This window comes from Oreochromis niloticus, linkage group LG20, assembly GCF_001858045.2.
Source record: "Oreochromis niloticus isolate F11D_XX linkage group LG20, O_niloticus_UMD_NMBU, whole genome shotgun sequence".
In the NCBI taxonomy this organism is placed as follows: Eukaryota; Metazoa; Chordata; class Actinopteri; order Cichliformes; family Cichlidae; genus Oreochromis; species Oreochromis niloticus.
In genome coordinates, this window is record NC_031984.2 from 11,926,885 (window position 1) to 11,947,260 (window position 20,376).

The 20,376-nt window shown below is 36.5% G+C and overlaps 1 protein-coding gene across 2 annotated transcripts in view; it reads right to left on the minus strand.

Annotated features, from left to right (window-relative positions):
• Positions 1-20,376, minus strand: part of LOC100701884 (metabotropic glutamate receptor 4) — a 190,031-nt gene that overhangs the window by 17,127 nt on the left and 152,528 nt on the right. For both annotated transcript variants that reach the window (XM_013274286.3, XM_019350139.2), the window contains exons 6-8: positions 18,093-18,247; positions 17,641-17,781; positions 5,163-5,363 (exon numbers count right to left, since the gene is read on the minus strand). In XM_013274286.3, coding sequence (XP_013129740.1) covers positions 5,163-5,363; positions 17,641-17,781; positions 18,093-18,247 — 497 coding nt within the window. The remainder of the gene's footprint in view (positions 1-5,162; positions 5,364-17,640; positions 17,782-18,092; positions 18,248-20,376) is intronic.

Genomic DNA, 20,376 nt, shown 5'->3' on the forward strand with positions numbered 1-20,376 from the left:
TGCCCTCCCATCCTCTTATGTGTCAGTGTAAATGCAATGCCTGTTCACTGGTTTTGGGTTATCTTTTCTTCCCAGACCCACTCTCTGGGCTGTTAATAGACACACCACCACAGGAAACCCTAAGAAACAGAACTTGGAGTAATTTCTTTGACAATTTGAAACATACTGTATAAATAGCTATGTTGAAACCCCAGACTAAAAGACAAATATTTAATTATGACATGTTTAATATTACTTACTTACTATCAGATTTGTGGGCTGCAAGGTTTACTTTATAGAGCTAAACGGAAAAATAGTATTAAACAGAATTAAGTTTGGACTTTTTATTTATTGATATCTAACCAATATCAATTTCTTTCACTTTATAATAGATAATAATCATGGATCAAAAAGTATCAATTTCATGTACAATATTTGGAAAGTTTCGGGTGTCCTTTAGTCAGCATGTATGTCTATAGAAAAATTCCATAATACACAGGGATCATATGGATGCTGACATTGTTCAGAGCTTTTAGTCTCCGATTCTGTGAACTGAAAGACTCTTAAAAGCAAAGCGAGCTAGGCAGGACTCCGGTAATGTGAAGCATTGATTTTCTAGCCATCGCTGTTGAAAATCCGATGGCTTCAGTGCTGACAAACCTTCCAGTAACATAAAACCATGAATAAAATAATGCATAAAGATTTGAAGAACACTAATTTTGTACTGCACATCTATACATATAGCATTGCTGATTAAAGTTTTATGGTGCTATGAGGATTGATCTTTTAGAACTAACCAAAGATGACTCCTGGATACAAATCTAAACAATCTCTTTACCTATTCCATTTGTTTAATTTTGCACAAATATGGATTGACCTCCTTGCACAGTAGTAAGCACACTCACAAACACTTTTGACATAGACGACTTTCCTGAGTGCTGCAGTGTTTCCTTTCAGTATCCATTAGGGATGAAAACTGAAAGCTGCAAACACAAGTGTCAAGTTAAACTTTACTATCGTTGACAAGAACGATTGAGTTCATGTTTGCTGAAGTCAAACAGACACAAAATGTAGGGTCTGACTAATCGCTGGACAATTGGATGGCTGTCTGGTATATCACATCATTTTGTCAGCTGTTTTAAAGATGGAGCAGATTGTTGGTCTTTTATAACTGCTGTTTGCTACTGTATTTACAGTAGGAGGCTAAGGGGGTGTTTTATGTTTAAAATCCTTACTTGGTCCTTGGTTGAGTCAAGAAAAGGTTGTTAAAAGCAAATGATGGTTGTCTGTAGGAAATGAAAAAACAAACCAAGGACTTATATTTTTAATTCCTTTCTTTGGGGAATTTGGAGGACAGGTTAACACCTTGAACTCTTTTTCATTTTTCTGAAACAACAAAGGGAATCTGGCAAATCAGGAGACAGGTACAGCGAAAGGTCATACAATTGAAATTAAGGCACAAATAATGCAAGGCTGGACTACTGTACCATTTAGAGCACAGGAACAATCAGCAGCTAGGACAAAAATACACTTGCCAGCCTGCTTGTCAATGCGAATATCTAATAACCCAATTGCATAGCAGCAACTCATTGCATTTAGACATGCTCAAAATGAACTGCTGAAGTTAAAACTCATCAAAAGATTGGCAAAGAAAGATGACTTTGAATGGAGCTTGGACTCACAGCCTGAGTATTTCAGAAAATGCTCATCTACTGTGATCTTTCTGCACAACAAATTCTACAATAAAGATTATGGTCTGAAAATCATCTAGTAAAGGGAATTGTTCTGCTGTCACCAGATGTGAACAGAATGAGAAGAAGAGAATGCCTTTAAACTTAGATTCTTCTTTACTTTGATTTGCATCATCAGTTTACACTGGTACATTATTTTTAGTTTACTATACATGGCATCCTTTATCTATTTTCCATTATCTAGGAATTCTCTGTGCGAAATACGTCACTGATTTCTGCTTTGAACTGATAGGATAGGAAGACAAAATGAACTTAAATAACTCCTTGTTACAATCAGTGTAGACGGAAGAGCATCTCTGAGCACACAACACATCAAAGCTTGAAGGATTAAAGCAGCAGAAGACCACACTAGATGTTACTTATGTCAGCTGTGAACAGGAAACAGAGCTCAGCAACAGGAGATTGGAAAAATGTTGCCTTGACTGATGAGTTTCAGTTTTTGCTGCAACATTTGAATGGTAGGGTCACAATTTGGTGTAAACAATGTGAAAGCATGGATCCATCATACTTTGTATCAACAGTATGTTTTGGTGGTTTTGGTAGAATGGTGTGAGTTATATTTTCTTAATACATTTTAGTACTAAAGTAGTAGTAGTAAAGATTAAATGGTAGAAAGCCCTGAGTACTGTTTCTGACAGTGTTTATGACCACAGTGTACCTATCTTCTGACTGGCTTTTCCAGCAAGATAATGTGCATGTCACAAAGCTCAAATCATCTTAAACAGGTTTCTTGAACATGACAGTGAAGTCTGTAGTTACCAAATCGCCTTTGGGGTGAGGTGGAATGGTAAATTCACGCCATAAATGTGAAAAATATTGTGTCAAAATAGAACAAAATCTTGCACTATTTTGAATCTATGCCATGAACAATTAAAGCAGTTCTGAAGGTAAAAGAAGTCCAATCTGTTGCTAACACAGTCTACATAATAAAGTGTGTGGCGAGTGTATTCTCAGGTAAGTGATTTTGCTGATTTGACACAGGTGCTCCTGACAATTGGTGAGAAAATAAATAAGGGGTTGAGGTAAAAATGATTTGGTATATGTGGTCGGCAACAATATTTATATAATCCACATGCCTCATGCCACATGCCAGGACCCAAAGTTTACCAGAAGGAGATTATCCAGAACATCACACTGCCACAGTCAGCTTACCTTTTTTGCAGTGCATCCTACAGCTATCTCTCTCCCAAGGTTTTCATTAAAACTTTATGGTGTGCAATAGTCCCAGCCTTTCCATCCTTTATCATTTATTGAATCTTGGGTGCTCATGACCCTGTAGCCAGTTGGACTTATTTTTAAAGGTAGTTACCAAACTTGGTACTTCCAAGATAAGGAAAACCCAAGAATATCTTTATCTAGCTTTTAGAATCAGGTCCTTGTCAGTGCTGTTCAGATATTTATGCTTGCTCATTTTTTCTTCTTCCAACACATTAACTTAAAAAATGAGTATTTATTCCCCACCCCTTGAGAGGAATTATTTATAAGACACGGCAGTGTTGTTTACTTCATTTGTAAGTGATTGAAATGTGTAATTGAACTGTGTAATTCCTGCAACCACTATGTGAATTGAATGTAAGCATTTTATGTGTGAAAGCATCCCGCTTATAAAAACTAAGAGTAGGATTCATCGAAGCTACTGGCCAAGCTCCAGATAGATACGTTAGCAACTGACGTCTGGATTCCAAAGAAGTGGAGCAGATGTCTTTTGCTTCATCGACAACTTTCTTAATTGTGTAATTTACTGTATATTATTCTTGTCACATAGTTAGCTGTAGAATGATTATCCCTGACCGAAAGATCCCACTCTATAATTGTCATAGAAATAAATGTGTCCATTACTATATAATTATCTGTGAGGGTGGAGCAGGTTTGAGACTGTGTCAGACCACTCATGTTGCATTCTGCTTGATTGCATGGCCCTCTTCTCTTGTCATATAATTAACTCAAGCTGTTATAACTACTTACACTGACCTAAGGTAGACCTCAAATTTTCATATGTTGTTTATTCAATCTTTGCAAACTAGAAGATTATCTTCATGCCCATGCTGTGTATGTATGTACCTTTTTATACGGTAAGGTCAGTTCTACTTCATAGTGTCATTGTACAGACTTTTGTGAAATTATGCAAATAACAGTGGCAGTTTTAATCACATGTTGAAACCAGATGAAATCCATTTCTTTGTCTTGGGTCAGCTAGTGGTAAAAAAATATTTCTCTAGGTCGAAGTATTACAGTTTTATAAAGAGACAAAGAGAAGCTGAACTTCTGAGTTTGAGAAAAAGCTACTTTATTAGCTGCTCCCTTCCTGACGAAAGGATTTGTTTCTCTGGCTATAACTGATTCAGCAACCTTTCACTTGTTAAATGAATATGTTAACCACTACACTATGGAGGCAGTAGGTTGAGAAGTAAGAACAACTTGATGAAATATGTATTGACATTTGCTCACTAAAGTCTGAAAAATTCCAGTTTTTGTGACCTTTATAAAGTTTTATAAGCACAACATGATTTCCCTCAAATCATACACCATCACAGTTCAGGGATAGTCATGAAGCTAATAACAGCAAAAACAAATGATGAAACAAATATTCCAGTCTATAATAACCTAATAAAACAAATAAACAAATGAAAACCATTACACTTCAAATGCTATAATATATATTCATTTATAGTGACTTATATAATGGTAGGGTAATAGCCATGCGACCTGTGTATACATTAAATTTAATCAACTCATATCTCTTTCTGTCTCAGAGACAACTGCATCCTGTTTTTGCCAGTGATACTTTACATTGGACAACTACTGGAAAACTCCTGATGCCCATTTCTGTTGTGCCTTATGTTAACGTGCTTCCCACTCTCATTTACATATAATTTTAACTCAGCAGCAAGTGTACTTTAAGCAGCAGATCTCCTGTGTGGGCAATTCAATGCTTACATGATAAGGCAGGAAATCTCACAAAGCGCAGTTCCTGCACATCATCAACCATGATAAAACATGCTGTTCTGCTGGTGATTGTCAATCCTCCTACGGATCTCAGCCTCAGTACTTGCTGGAAATAATTTACTTTCAGACGCCTGATAATTTGAGACCACTGCATAGGATATGACTAAAGGCTCTGCACGAATATGCTAGTGAACCCAAAAATGCACCAAAAAGTTGTGTACATCTCACATCTCCGAGTGATGCGTGACTTATAAGGTAGTCTGGTCCTGTTTTGGTGGTTGACTTATATATTGACACATCCCTATGATAAATATTGCTTATAAAGAAATGCATTTCATTTAATGTGATGCTTTAGCTGAAAATACTTCCCAGACCTTCTTGTCCATCTTGTTTTCACACAGCAAAATGGATTAGGGTTATGTGCTTTATGTTCAGTACACATGGATGCAGCTATGAACATACCCAAGCAGAAGTAGGAATACACACCTGTAAAGTTGACACTGCGGATATATTTGAGAAGCAGTGTGCCGTTGATAGTGTCCATCTTGGAGCAAAGGCCAACTTTTCCAGGACAGAGGTCTTTGTGCATATTATGTAGAGCGTGAGCCATGGCGTACACTGCATCTATAACAAACTGGACCTTCCCCTCCTGTTCATAGGATGAATCTTTTCCGATCCGCTCATGGTCTGAAAGAAAACATCAACAAGATAAAAAATATGAATTTGTTAAATCCACACCTAAAACTAACTACATAAATGTATCTTTAAAAAAAAAAAAACCCAAGTTGATTATGCTCACTGCTTATTTTAATTTATATGTTTCACTTAGGTTTCCATGCTGTGTTTTACTGGCTGAGTTGCTGCAATCTTGAAAGACAGTCATGACTAGAATCTTTGATATGAAAAACCATCATATTTAGAACAAAAGAGCTGCTTGGCAATCAGCAGAAAAAATAAAATAAGAATGATTGCTAATGTTTAAATCAAGCAAATGATAACCTTTCAAAGAAGCCGGAATGCTCAATTGTGAAAGAGTCTTTTTTCCACTAGATTGAATTTGAAAGAGATTGGCACTGAATTGTGCGTGTTAACCCTTAATTGTATAACATTTCTTATAAACATCAATCACAGAATCTCTTTCCAAAGAATCCAAAATGCTCTCTTGTGAAGCTTTTCTCTTTACGGCCTGTTGATCACTGATTAGACCAACTCAGGAATATTCGGCAAGACTCGTATAACCTCATTTGCCTTTTGCACTGCTTTAGATAGACTTTGCATCATTGAAATGATTTTTATCTTTTAAATTAAGGAAAAGTTTATCAGCACAAAATGTTGCTTGATAAGGCAAGTATGTTGCACTTGTTTATCCATATGTTTTCTTAGTGTTTATCCCCACAACATTACATGTTACCTATTGTACATTAATGATGCGTGCAGAGTGGTTGAGTGGAATGAAAGGAAGAGACGGCAAGAGAGTCCTAATCATTCTTTAGTTTTAATGCAATTAGTTATGACAGGTGCATATCAATCATAACTAAGGTTGTTGTCTTGTCTCTAAGTAAGATTTCAGTAAGCAACTTAATCCTTTTTATCATCCAGTGTACTACAAAATAGGTTAAGCATAAAAAAATGGCAGTTAGACACTGAGTTAAGTGAAATGTACAACAATCAGAATGTACAGGAGTTAAATTGCAAGGTTGAGAGTTTCAACCTTTAAAGGTATCGTGAGAGAAAAAAGTGAGTTTACAGCACATTAGCTTGTTTATCATTAAAGTTTTATGCAAATATCATGGAAGAAGCCTGTTGATAACTGTTATATTGCCTTGTGGAATGTGTCCTTGTTATGTGGTAACAGCGGAGCCACATGTCTTTCATTCACCTGCAAATCTAAAACTAACCTTCAAAACCTCTGTCTGAGCTGTTATTTAATTTTCAAGGTGAAAATGCGAAAATTGTGCGAGAATTAGGGAAATGGGAAGAAGACAAACAGTCACAGGTCTCACATTTTGTTCCAATAGATTTCAGTGCTGCTCCGAAGGGGAGAGTTGATAGACATACCTCGTGTGCACTAATTTAACCAGCCGTTTATTTAAAACACATTTGAACACATCTATTCTCTTTGTGATGGTTGGTAATTTTCTGCTGCCTACGATTGAAGGAGGATTACTGTCTGAATTTTAACAACCTGAAATTAATTGTGTGCAGTGTAATTGTCCTCACCTGCACAGAATGTGACAAATATCTTTTAGGAGATGCTCAGCATTTAAAAGAACATGAATTAGAGCGTATTGCAAAACAATCTCAGAAAATATGACAGGAACAAAAAGTGACTGTTGAAGGTACGTATAACATTTGACACTTTATTCTTCTTTGTGGTGACAGCTTGTTCAAATCACACTGAAACCTGACAACCTTTAGTCGAGGTTCATTTGCATTAGCTCAGTAGATGGTTTGTGTCACCCCGTCTCTTTATGTTTTGAAAGGTTAATGCATTTTTACAACAATTAAATCTTCTGGTTTTGAATTCTTCTCAGCATGAGAAGAAAATGTTTTTCAATCTCTTCTCCAAAAAGACTTCAAAGTATAATTCCCAGTAATGGCTAATGACAACAACACACAATGTGGAAAATTAGCAAAAAAGTGATAATCAATTAGAGCTGCAAATGTGTGTGCTGCGCATTTGCAAGCTGTTTTATAATCACGGAAGAGTTGTTTTTGGTCTGACATTTAATAATAATTACATCAAAAATCTAATATAAAATTATCTGCTCGTCATTATCTGCTATCATTAAGGGAGAGGACTTTGTGTACTTTGTGACATTTCTTTCAATTGTGGTTAAAGCACATCCTAGGAGGAGTGTCAAAAAAACTGTAAGTCACAGTTCTCTTATTTTAAGCTATTAATCATTATTATGCCTTATATTTTAGTAACCACTTAAGTAATCTAAAGATTGTGACTATGGATCCGAGTAGCCACATTGTAGGAACACTATAGTAATTGTTTGTAATACTAAGTGTTTGTGCAAAAAAAAGTTTTTAAATTCCCAGACTCTAAAAGTTGTACGCATAGATAATGCTGTAATAATTAAGTTCCAAAACCTTTCTAACTTGTAATCAACAGTTTTTATGATTTGCTCCACTGTCTCCTAACTGGAGTAGTTGCTAAAATATTTTCTCTTTGAAGGAGGTAAATGTTAATAGTTCAGTCTTCGTGGACCCTGACCATTGCTACATGTTGATTCATACATTTCTAGAGGAGATTTGCAAAGAATGAAAAAGAAGGAAGGAATTAGAAAATGTATCTCCTCAAATGTGTGGGCTATTGTATATGTGCCTTATGTGATTTATGCAGTTTGAGTCGTGATTTCCTGTGTGCACCCAGTGCAAAATATACACATAGTAATGTGTACTATGGCAGTGATGATTAACCTCCTGTGGAGGACTCACTATAATATTCCTATAATATGATGCACACTTTTTGGGGGAAATCACATTAAAAAAGAGAGATTAATGGAGAATGTAGAGTTTTAAACAAAATAAAGACTTCTAAGTATTTTTTACTGAAGTGAGAGGTAAACCCATATGCTTAGTTTGTGGAGAGCAGATGGTTGTGTTTAAGGATTTGATTCAACATTATGAGACTGAACACACAGAGAAAAACAAGAACTTGATTGATGCGGAGCAGAAACGGACATCTAAACCTTTTCCAGCAAAGCTGCAGAAGCAACAACGACAACAAGTTTTACACATCCAGGGATGGAGTACTCAAGACCAACTTTGTGATTTCCAACAAAATTACACAAAATACTGAGCTATTTTTAATGGGGAGCTGATCAGAGAATGTTCAGCGAACTGTGAAAAGTGTGCTGAGGAAAAAAAAACCCAAGCATTTAAGAATGTGCCCCTCCAGGTGAAAAATAGTTAGATGTGTTAAAGACACTGAAGGGAATCTGGAACTTCAGCTGAAAAACTAAGTGGACCGTTTTAACTTTTTCTTCCTGGCTCTGTGATAATGTGTGCAATAAAAGAAAATTGTGCATGCAAGTTCAAGAAACTAACTGCATGCTTGGATAAGCTAAGGCTGAAAATGGCAGGTGTTACTACAAATGGTTTTTAAAGCAGAAATGACTAAAATGACAAGTGAAATTGATATTTTTGTTATGTATTATACACCAGGTTTTCTGTTAGTGCTAAAATTTAACCATGTGGTTGATGTAAGTAAAATAGCTAACTTCATCAGTGTAATAGCACTGTGTCACAGACAGTTTGTTGCATGTAATTATGAAACAGCTTGCATGGAGACATAGGCTACCATACAGCTGTCAGGTGATAAAATGCTAAAAAAACCAAAACAAATATATGCAACCCGAGAGCAGGAATTCAAGAGTTTTGTGAGAAGAAAGCAGATTTCACAGCCCTCAGATTGAAGTTAAATCTTTGATTTGTTATTGATGTGACTGCACTAATGAAGCAGTTAAATACTAAACTGATAGGCAAGGTCTGCACATCAAATGTACAGCTTAGGCAAGGTTTTCATGAGAAAGTTGCAGTTTATGTAAAGCCTGTTGGGCAGCAACATTCTTACTTGCCTATGAACAGTGAAAGAAGCCATACCACTGGCTGATCACCACGGCTGGTACTGTTTTACGTTAGGAGCCCTTCTTGATGAGATTTCAAGGGGATTTGAAGACTCCAAAACAGTTGAGAGTGAAATGCACATGATTTCCTCTCCCTTCACTTGCAGTGTGGATAATGCATCCAGTAATGTTCTGCAAGACCTCATCAACCTGTAGTCAGAGTCACTGCTGGCAGAGCATTTTGAGCCAGGATCGCTGCTGGATTTTCATTTTTCTTTCATAGAGGAAAACTTTCCTTATGTAAGGACAGATGCACAGAATATGCTTTTTGTTTTCTATTTGGAAATAAACAAACATTCTAAGGAATGAAACAAATACAAATGCAGATACAGAGCCTCTCACAGTGACGATCACCTGTCCGCTGTCCTCCACTGAACCTGAGTTTAATGCACTTAGATTAGAGCCAAAAACAGACTCTCACTGAACAGGAAAAAAAGAACTGAAGTAATTAACCTACAAAGAAAACAGCAACAGCACTTTGTATAAAGTTAAGTCTTGCAATGATTTTTGTAAATGCTGATTAAATAATGATAAAGCGTTGGTGTTTTTACTATGGCTATTTCACATTTTCATTGCCTTATCAACAATTTATAAAGTAAAGTTAACATTGAGGAAACTTGAGGTCAGTTTATTGGTGCTGCCCTCCAAAACAGTCACAGTTTCTCATGTGGCAACTTTAGAAAATCAATTGCCCATTCCTGAATTAAATGGTTAATATAATGTATATTATATAATGTGTGTTGGGGAAATTGCTTCCAAGTTCACTATCAGATCAATGAGTGGCTCACTGACATCTTTCTTTGTAATTTGGAAAGCAAGAATACTCACACATTAATTATTATCACAAAAAAACTAAGTAATGTTATTGTTATCCATATTGCTATTGGTTAAAACGGTTAAAACGGTTTGAACTGTCTGGGTAAAAATATTTGGGGAACTCATTTATGTCTCATTGGTCCCATCTATATAGAAATCCTTAATAAGGTAGCATATTTGATCTTATTTTAACAGATACCATTCCTTCACAAATATTATTATGTTTACTTTTAGGTTTTAGGCAGCTTTTCTGACTAGAAATTGAGGGGAAAACAGTAACTGCATGTTGAGCTGTGCAGCAGTAAGGTCACCAGTGCAAAACAAGCATTAATGTGAATGAAGATGAAACCTTGCAACTGTATCCTTTAATCAGTGCTTGAGGAGTTTCTATAAAGGCAAACGCTGAAATTCTGAAAGAATATTACGCTCCAGATCATCCTGTATGCTCTTGCTCACAATGTGCTTTTGATTAAAGGTAAATTTTCTCTTTTTGTCCTATTTCATTCCAGGTGAAGGCTAAAGCAAAAATCTGATTTTATGATCTGCTTTCTTTCCTTATCATGCTAGTCATTAGTTGGGATATCTGCCCAACTAATGTACTTATTGTGCTTTCTTGTAAGGATACAGTGTTGCCTGCTATATATTGTAAATATGAAGCTTTACAATTGAAGCAGCGAGAGTACAAGTTATTAATTATGTTGCTTGTGTTTACAGCTGGTTTAAAATGTATCTAAAATGTTCACACAGGCAGCTTGTATTCTCCATAATTTTGTTTCTTGCAGATTTCTGCCCACAACACACAAAACAGCTCAAGAATGAAAGAATGAGAATTTATACAAATTTTGATTCCTTAATATAAACCATATGCTCCCACTCTAATGTCTGACATGACACAGAACTTTTGGATTTCTTGCTTTTTTTCTTATGTAGTTTCTAACTGTATAGGTTTTGAGTGACTGAGGCATGTATTCCCTTGGGGCTTATGGTCACTGTATAGGCTGCTGGGATCATTCGGTGCTATTACGTTGTGTAAATGCAGTGTTTCACAGACTAAGAGTATTTGTAGTGGCAGTGAGGCATAGGCACACAAACATACTTGAACATGTGTGCAAAACAAGGCACACACACTCTTTTAAATGATCTAGCTCCAACTCCAACGCCACCATATTGGACTGCAGCTGGCGACAGTAGTTATTGTTCTGCTCTGCAGCCTTGATGAGGTACAGCATAGCAGCACCATATTTCCATCAGGGGAGCACAAAAAAACTGAGATGTAAATCATACCTGGATGAACTAAAAACTAAAACATGGGTACCGAAACAGTTTGAAGGTTTTCAGATTTGTTAATGTACCACAGACAGATAGTAAACCTAAATATTAGTCGTTTTTAAGTCATTTTTGTTTTTTCATGTTGCTGATACTTTTTTGCCATATCCAAGATACTGAAAACTGGGTATCATAAAAGTACCTGTCACGTTTCTTTCCTAATCTAGTTTATTGCTACCCTCCCAATCTTAAAATATAGACTATATCTCGAAAAATGGCAATGTCCATGAAGGATTACCTCTGCCAATTTCCTGTTCTAATTAAAAAGTGTTGTCGTAATCACCAAATCACTGCCAAAGCTGCGATCACTAGATATTGTAGTTCTCCCTCCCTATCATTCTTTTAAACAATAATTCAATATAACAAATTTGTGTAAAAATGCAGGGGAATTAAATTATTTATAAAATAGGATATCCCCTTTGGTTGTTTCTGAGATAGTCAATATTTTCTCGATACAGAGAAAAAAATAAATTTTGTTCCTGTACTTGATCTTTAATCCAAACCTTGACATTTGCCTATGATCCCAAGACAATCAAAGAGCTGTCACACACTGTTTAGTTGTATTGTGTGTTCTTGATGTTTTCATTGAGCAATGGAATTCAGACAATTGAGCAGGCAGGCAGGCAGACATGTATTTGTGGCTGCTAGCCTTGATGACTCATGTCTGCAGGGATACAAAGTAATAGAATGACTCAAGCCAGTTTGCCTCACTCCAACCCTCAACATGTGCTGAAATGACGTCAAGAAGAAGCAGTGCACCTGCAGAAGCTGTTATCTTTGCCAAAAGCCCACTAAGGAAGAAAACATTAATTAGTGGAAATGCTGAATAAAATGTCTTAACTGTTTAAACACACAGACATACATACACATATATAGTGTGTACACTCTTTCAGGTCTTGCACAACTGCTACAGTTGTTCCTTCAGCTCCTAGGACTTGGAAGTGCATTAGGATTGCCACATCTATCACAACTGCGGTTTTCTGCTCCTTGACAACTGCCGCTAGATATTAGGTAGAGACATCCATGCACTGTGAGGGGTTTTCATGCCTTCACATCAGTGGCATCCATCTCCTCTTGTAGCCAGTTTATTCTTCCACTGGGGTATCTGATGACTGGTAGGGTGTATGTATTGATGGCTTGGATCTTATTCGTACCAAAGACTTTCGGGAAGTATTTGGCTGTGACTGACCTTTGTGCATCTTTATCATAGTTCCCACTGGCCTGTGGGATACTCAAGTACGTTTAGATGTCCTGTCTATCTGCTCTTCTGCATTCTAGTAGCTTTGCCCCTTCAGTTCAGATCCCCTTCCCTTTCATTGCAACCATTCAGCCACACATATCCTGTCCAACTGACATCCTGATGTCCTTGCTGTAGATCCTTGTGAGCCGAGTCAATATCTCACTTCTGGAATGCAGCTTGATGTCATCCATGTGCAGGAGGTGGCTGATGGTGACTCCACTCCTAATTCTATATCAGTATCTTAGCAATGAGCTGACTTATGGGGTTGACGCCTATGCAGAACAGCAATGGGGGCAGTGCATCACCTTGGTATATTCAACTCTTGATGGTAACTTGTACGACTGCCTTGGAGTTGTAGAAGACAACACTGTGTTTTATTTCACAGTCTTCTTGAGTTCCTGTTGACTGGATTACCCTTGTACAGTTGCAAGCACTCTGGTATACATGTGTGGGACATTGAATCATAGGCTTTCTTGTAGTAAATCCAGGCAGTGCTCTGATTAGTCTGTCTGGTCGGCCCTTGAGGGAGGTTGCTGTGGTCTGCTTGAACATCTACTTTCTTCCAGATGTTCAACCAATGTTGCTCAGTTTCAGCTCTGCCCTTGTATTAGTGTTCCCTTGTAGCTGAGAGTACTTTTTGGAGGACAGGTCATTTATTCTGTTGACCTCGGCTTCTCTGGCATATCTCTTCAGCCTTGTGGCCAAAGCTGTGAGCCTTGGTTTAGCAGTTTCTTGAGTCTCAGTTTTGGACATCTTGTACCTCTTTTTCATCCTTGACCAATCTCTGGGCTTCCCTGACTTTAGCTTCCAGCGTTCTGATTTACCACCTTTCTACTCAATTTGAGCTTTTCACTCTTCAAGTCTTCTTCACACTGATAGATGCATCAGGTTCAACTTGGGGTTCAGTACCTTGCCCAGGGACTTAGCAAATAGACAAGTAAAGCAACAGTGCTGTGTCATGGCTTTGTAACAGTATTTGTAGCAGATTTGAGGACTAGAGTGTCTGTTCACCCTAAAGAAATTATGATTCATATTTCCCTGCTCATTACTGGTAACTATAACTGTATCATGCCTTCATACTGTGCAGTGTCTCTCTGTCATGACTGATTTGTCTCCTTTCACAAGTCTATGCTTTTTCACAGCCATTTCTTGTTCATCCTGCTCTGCAAAACAGGATCATGTTTTACGGTTCACTAGCATGAAATACTGTGAAGTACAGTGAAGTGTGAATGGCTCAGAAGGCAAAGTTGAATTCTGCACATTCAGCATTTCACATGTGAACCTTCCAGATTTCCTATGGGGTCTAATTAGTTTCTGTAACTGGGAGTGTTATGGTCCTTTTTTATGGTCTTGTGCAAAACAAACAAACCCCCCCCAAAAAAAACCAAACCAAAAAAAAAACTGTCCAAACTTTTAGTAATTTAGTAATTATTTTTTAAACTGGTGATTATAAAAATACAGGACCCTATGAAAGAGGATAAATGTGCCCTAAAACGTATTCAAGTTTTGCAGAGACAAAACTAAAAAAAACTAAAATGCAGCAAAATGTGTGGGCTGCTTTTCCTCCTTCTGCGATATTGTTTTGAAGATTTTCAAGAATTGTGGCTGGTTAAATTTTCTATTGCCTGCCAACATCATTTTAAACTGCATTCTGTCAGTGCAGATTGTTTTTCTATCTGCTGTAATTTATATTTGGTGGTATGGCTCTGTTCTGGGACCTCCCAGTATCAGTGACACCAAACATGGAACTGATTATGGCAGAAACAGTGGGAAACTGGAGGACAGTATAGTCTCAGTTTATCGGCTGTTTACAGGTAGCTTTCTATAAGGCTTTGTTGTTGAATGTAACAGTAAAATGACCTGTGGCTCGGAGGTGACAATGTGGATCTGAAGCTGCAAAATAAACCTTGTCCTCTGTGGCAACAGATACAAGAACACTGGGAATGAGGACAGCAGTAGAATGTGAATCATATACCTACACTTTCCGTTGTTTTCCCTGCACACTAACTCAAATATCCTTTAATGCTTCGGTTGTGGAAGATGACCTACTACTACCCTGCTGTTATGGTACATAAATCACTTGTCAGTAACTTGTATTGTGTGATTAAATGCTTTGATATCATACAAATGGGATAATTACATGCTAATCTAATCATATTGATGGTTGGTTGGTTATTTTTTCACAGATTTTTTTTTGAGTGATATCACATAGCTCCAATTTCTAAAAAGCAGTCACAGGAACAACAGGGTTTTAACGGTTAAATTATTTCCTTTTGTTTGCTGTAAGATGTTTCTTGATATATTACACATGTTGATATGTTACAGTCGAGTGTTCCAGTGACTAAGAAACTCTTGAAGTGGGAACAGGAAATGATTGTTCTTGCAAAAGTAACAATGGGGAGTAGTGATAGTACTCACACAAGAATCTGAGTGAAATTACTGTAACTCTTGCCTGTAAAATTTGCTGTGCCTTGGAGGCTACTCAGAGGAAGAAAGGGGCAGCAGCAATTTAGCTCAAGAGCAGCCACCATGACAACAGATAAATACAGAAATCTCATGAAAGTGTGGATTGTTCGAAGCATCTCTCTGTTTTACCAAGAACACAGTGTTGTTAAGAGACTACAAATAAGTCACCATGGTACTGTTTAACTTGCATGTTCTTGCTCATGTTCTGTTTTACTAATTTAGTGTGTTATTTGGTGGCATTTTGAGGTTGCTGTGTTCTACATCACCTGGAATTAAGACAAAAGCCGTCATCGCCTGGTGGGAGAGAAATATTTAGGAAAATCCTGAAATTATATTGTTGAACTTTACTGTAACCACGCACTTTAGAAATAGGTAGTTATGCATTATACTGCTAATGAAATACAATAATGAAATAACGAAATACAAAAATGGAGCCGTAATAAAGTTACATACTTTACAAAAAAGCATAAAATGTCTTTATCTTTCCAAATGAAAGAATTGTGTTTAGCTTGCAAAACGCTGACAGTCACTTTTTTCTGCAAAAAGCAGTCACAGAATGCATAATTGTGACCACGCAGGCATCTCGTCCAGAACAATTTACTGTATCTGACATGTTTACCATACTTCTAAATGAGGTGACCAATGTTTTAGACATTAATCTGAATTGTTATTGTTAAATTGATGTAACGAAAATAGGATAAGACATGTCTACATAATACATGACTCTAATTCTGAATCTTGGTGCCATAACAGACACTTTTCAGTTCGTCATAGATAAAGAACCATCATTAATGTCCAGCAATTTGGTGGCTCTGAATTTGATTTTTCTCATGCACATTAGAGTATTGAGATTACCCAGCTTCTGCTTTTTCCTGGTAATGGCACCTGACATGAATACAACCATTAAACTGACATTAGCATGAGACTGTTTCTATGTCAGATCTTGAGTCATTGATTCCACTGAGAATCTTATTGTGCTAGAATGAATTTTCCTCCTTCTTCTTTTTTTAGCAACCAGTTTTATATCAAATTACCTTCTCATTTTCCCTCACAGATGCAAGTTTTTGGTTGCACTGCACTGGTTAGTTGCTAAAAGTTAAGGCTGTGTTTTTGCTTATTTTTTACCTTGTTGTAGTCAAACTCCTATATATTCTATGTTCTATACTATTTTATAACCTATAACCATTTCTACTGAATAAATTGTGATTGTTCATAACTTGTTCCTGAGGAAACTAGAGTCATATTTAATTAGGTAGTGACCATCCTAGGAAATATTTGATCACAATATAGAATTAATTGATAATTAGAGCTTTTCAATGGAAAACAACTGTTTAAACAATAGTGAAAATGAACAAAACACAAGCTTGATTTAAAAAAATGAGAGGAGGTTTTTCTTTGTGGGTTTATCAGGTTTATCAGTGTTGTCATGTGAAAATATCATTTGAAGCTGATTAATAGGTTGGACTTACCTCCAAGCTGTAAGCAGCAGTTTATATATAAGTGGACTAGAAGTGTATTATGCTTACAAACAATTATATTGTATGATGTATTGATATACCAAATTGAGACAGTGTTGTTCCAAGCAGGTACATCTTAAGGGGCTTTGTAAGTTAAATGACAATAACAATTTTTGGTTTTACAATTTCTTGGATGCCATTTGTTGAGTGTTGCTGTAAATAAGAAACATGACCATTTTTTTCTGTAATGAGAGAAAGAAAATGATCTTGTAAGAGACACTGAAACCATGATAATTTCACGCTGTCACACAGCTGGCCAATCACTGTGTAAAGGGGAGTTGTAATATTGCCTGTTTTAAAAGGAAATGACAAGACACAGCCCTCATTTTCAATTCCCAGCTGCAATTATCACTCACAGAGTGTCTTTAGTCATCAAGGCTCAATAGATGGGCATTGGACATATCACAGTTGTATAGAACAGTCAGCCTTTTTAATAATGGTTTTTTGTGTTTTATTATGTAAGATCCTTTAATATATAGGCAGCTATTTCAGAAACTGATTGCCTAGAAGCATTAAAGGTGCCAGATTTAAACTACTTCTTTTCTGTGGCAAACAGGCCTAGAAAACCTACTGATTTTAATGACCTGAAAGCTTGTTTCTAATGGGACAACTGAATTTAGTATTGATTATATTTTCAGCACATCTGGTGGTATAGCTTTGTGATTGCCATTGTAACTCATTGCAGATTGAACTAGCCAGCGCACAAGAAATGGGAACATTAATTTCTGTTGGAAAATTAGAGATTCCCATTCACTTATCCACACCCATTACATTTAGCCTAAATTAGAAGAGTCTGATTGCATTCTCCCTGATGACAAATAAATTTAGCAGTGCATGCTACTTACACACACATGCACATGCACACAAACGCACAATGTATTCAGAACAGTCAATAAACTTGGTCATTGATCAAGTGTTGTACATTGACAGAGTGCCTTCTCTGCCAATAAATGTAGACTCACTTGTACATTTTTTGATACCAGATCCTTTCTTCATAGCATGACGACTGAGCTTGCATTGGAAGTTATTCTCCCAAAACTCTGCAAACCAGATATTTCTTCTGTTATTCTCTAGTGTTCGGCTGATGAAGTAGCGATCAAAACCTGAAATCAAATCCGACAGCACAAATTCAGTTAATGGCAATCCAAAATTTTTCAAAAGTGAACATTAAAAGTTAACTTTTTACTGTGGTGACAAAGGCAATTATCAACACTGTAAAGCTATAATTTTAAAAATAGTTTTTGTCAAATCTGGTATCTTAAGGTAGAATGGAGATTACTAAAGGAGGCAAACATACACCAACAATTTGCACTAAAGTGCAAGTATTAATACAGAATTTACTTCAAACTAAGATTTTCTTCAAAGAAAATTGAATATTTTGAGCATTGAGGTAAGAGTTTGGCAGTGGAAATACCTTTGATGGACTGTCGTTTGGGTAGAATGGTGACAGCACCCTCTGCCATTTCTTCTTGGTGCAGTATTGGTGAAATTTTGGACCCCCAGCTGTCTGAACCTACCCAGATGAAATGGCCTGTCTGATTGGCCTTCTTAGCTGCTTGAAGGAGACGCCTTTGAAACAAAGAAATAAAGTAATGTTTACTTGTCCCATAGAAATAATGCTGTTCTCTGATATATTTCCTACACATATGTTCATACTGTGTTTAACGTAAGTCTATGATTTATATTGATTTTTAAAGTGTAAGGTAACTGCTTTTCAGGCTGTTTCATGACTAGAGTATTCTAAGACAAAGTTTTATACTCAGGCAGTTTAGCAAAATTGAAAAGCCATCATAGAATCACTATTCCTTCCCAGTGCAGTGGAATTCTTCTTGGCTGTGGCAGAATGATACCCCTGCCACATTTGTCCAGGCTTGTTGCCAATGAATGTAAGTTTGGGGAGTCATAAAAAACCGCCAATAAGCTCTGCAGCAGCAGCAGAGTTGCATCGAGAAAGCTTGAGCATAGTGACATAAAATTTAAGCACAGCCACCTGGCATGTGAAAAACTACCAACTCTTACACCAGCCCTTATATTGCACAAAAAGTGTCCACCAGCTTACTCAGATTTTCACATAGTGCATGTTGTTTTAGCATGAATTCAAGTTGAAGTAAAACTAAGGTATAATATTGGCATTTTTTTACTTTTGTAAAAAATTGACTTGGCAAGCAGTGACTCATCCAGCTAACTTTATGTTTCTTTACTTTAGTTTTATGACTGTGAGGTTTTATGTTTGACTGGTAATGATTTTTTCTGAGTCTTTTCTCCCAACATTTAGTGAAATGAGCATGTCTTAAAATGCAATTATGCCCACCATGTAGAAAAAAGACAGAGAAATCGATTTTTTTCCACTGTCAGGAGATTACAGTAATGGTGATATGAATACACAGACTGAGAAGTATAATATAAAATAACGCAGTAAGAAGTAAAGAGGCACTGATTCGTGATCATGAATGAGCACCTACACTTCCTATTTATTTTCACAGTCCAGGTTCAGTTCTAAACTCACTTTAAATGGTATTTACGAAGTCTAAAATCTGAATTATGTTGCAGTAAAAATCTTTATATAGTTAGTTGGCTAACAAATCTGATATTTTGGTTGTTGTTTTTTTCTTTGTTTCTTGCATTTCTTGCTTTTTGATCACTTGGTCACATTTTACATTAAACACTGCCATTTAATTTAGTGCTGATGTAAACATATTCATTATAGAAGCACTGCAATTTTATTTGCCTGTGGTAAAGTCAAACATATATTTCAGGTGTTGAAAATGACAAAATGACGCACAACCTAACCAATTAATAAAATTCAATGTTACATTTTTACAGTGACAATTAATTTAATTAGTTTTATATGTATTTATTTATTATATAGATCATGTTGTTTCCACAAGGAGCAATCTCTGTATTGTGCAAGCATACCTACCTATCTAGACTGTGAAAGGCTACCCAGCAAATATTATTTCTTATACTTCTATGACCTTGAAATAGCAGTGTAATATAATTATTGTATCATATTAAAGGGCTTCATCAAAACAGCACAGTCTCCTATACCTTCTTTGTAGGCAATTTTGGGTTCCTATTAGTCTTCTAAAGGCTCACACTGCCTGAGTTCAAGGATAGAAAAGGCATGCAGTACTGCAATCCCTCTGGCTTTCTGTAATTACTATATATCCAGACTATTACCCGTTATCAGGACCGGATTAAGTCAATGAGCACTGGGACGTCTGCCCTGGTCATTATCAAGAGACTACCCCAAATCACTGCCCTTTTCCACTGTGAATACACTGGCCTACTGAATGGTTGCAGGGAAACATTTCCCCTTACAAAGCCACAAGTTTTTCTGTTTCTTAATTCAGCCTACAGCAATTTATTTCATTTAATTCATCTTGATAGTAGATAATACATTGTAATTGATACATTTGTTTCCCTGCAAATAAAAGCAGGGACACTGTTAACATTACCTTTGTATACTGTAATAGTTGGGGACAGCAGAACAGATGCCAAATTGGATTAAAGTGCTTTACCAGGATAGAAGGGATATGAGTGAATGGACGAAATATTCAAAATTATTTTGAAAATATTATCATAAAATGAAGTAAAGTAGTCAATCCCTCCCTGACACTCTAAGTGTATAAGTACTTGTGATACAGAATCACCATTCATTGCTGCATTAACAAGTCTGGCTGGTTTTGTTGGCTATG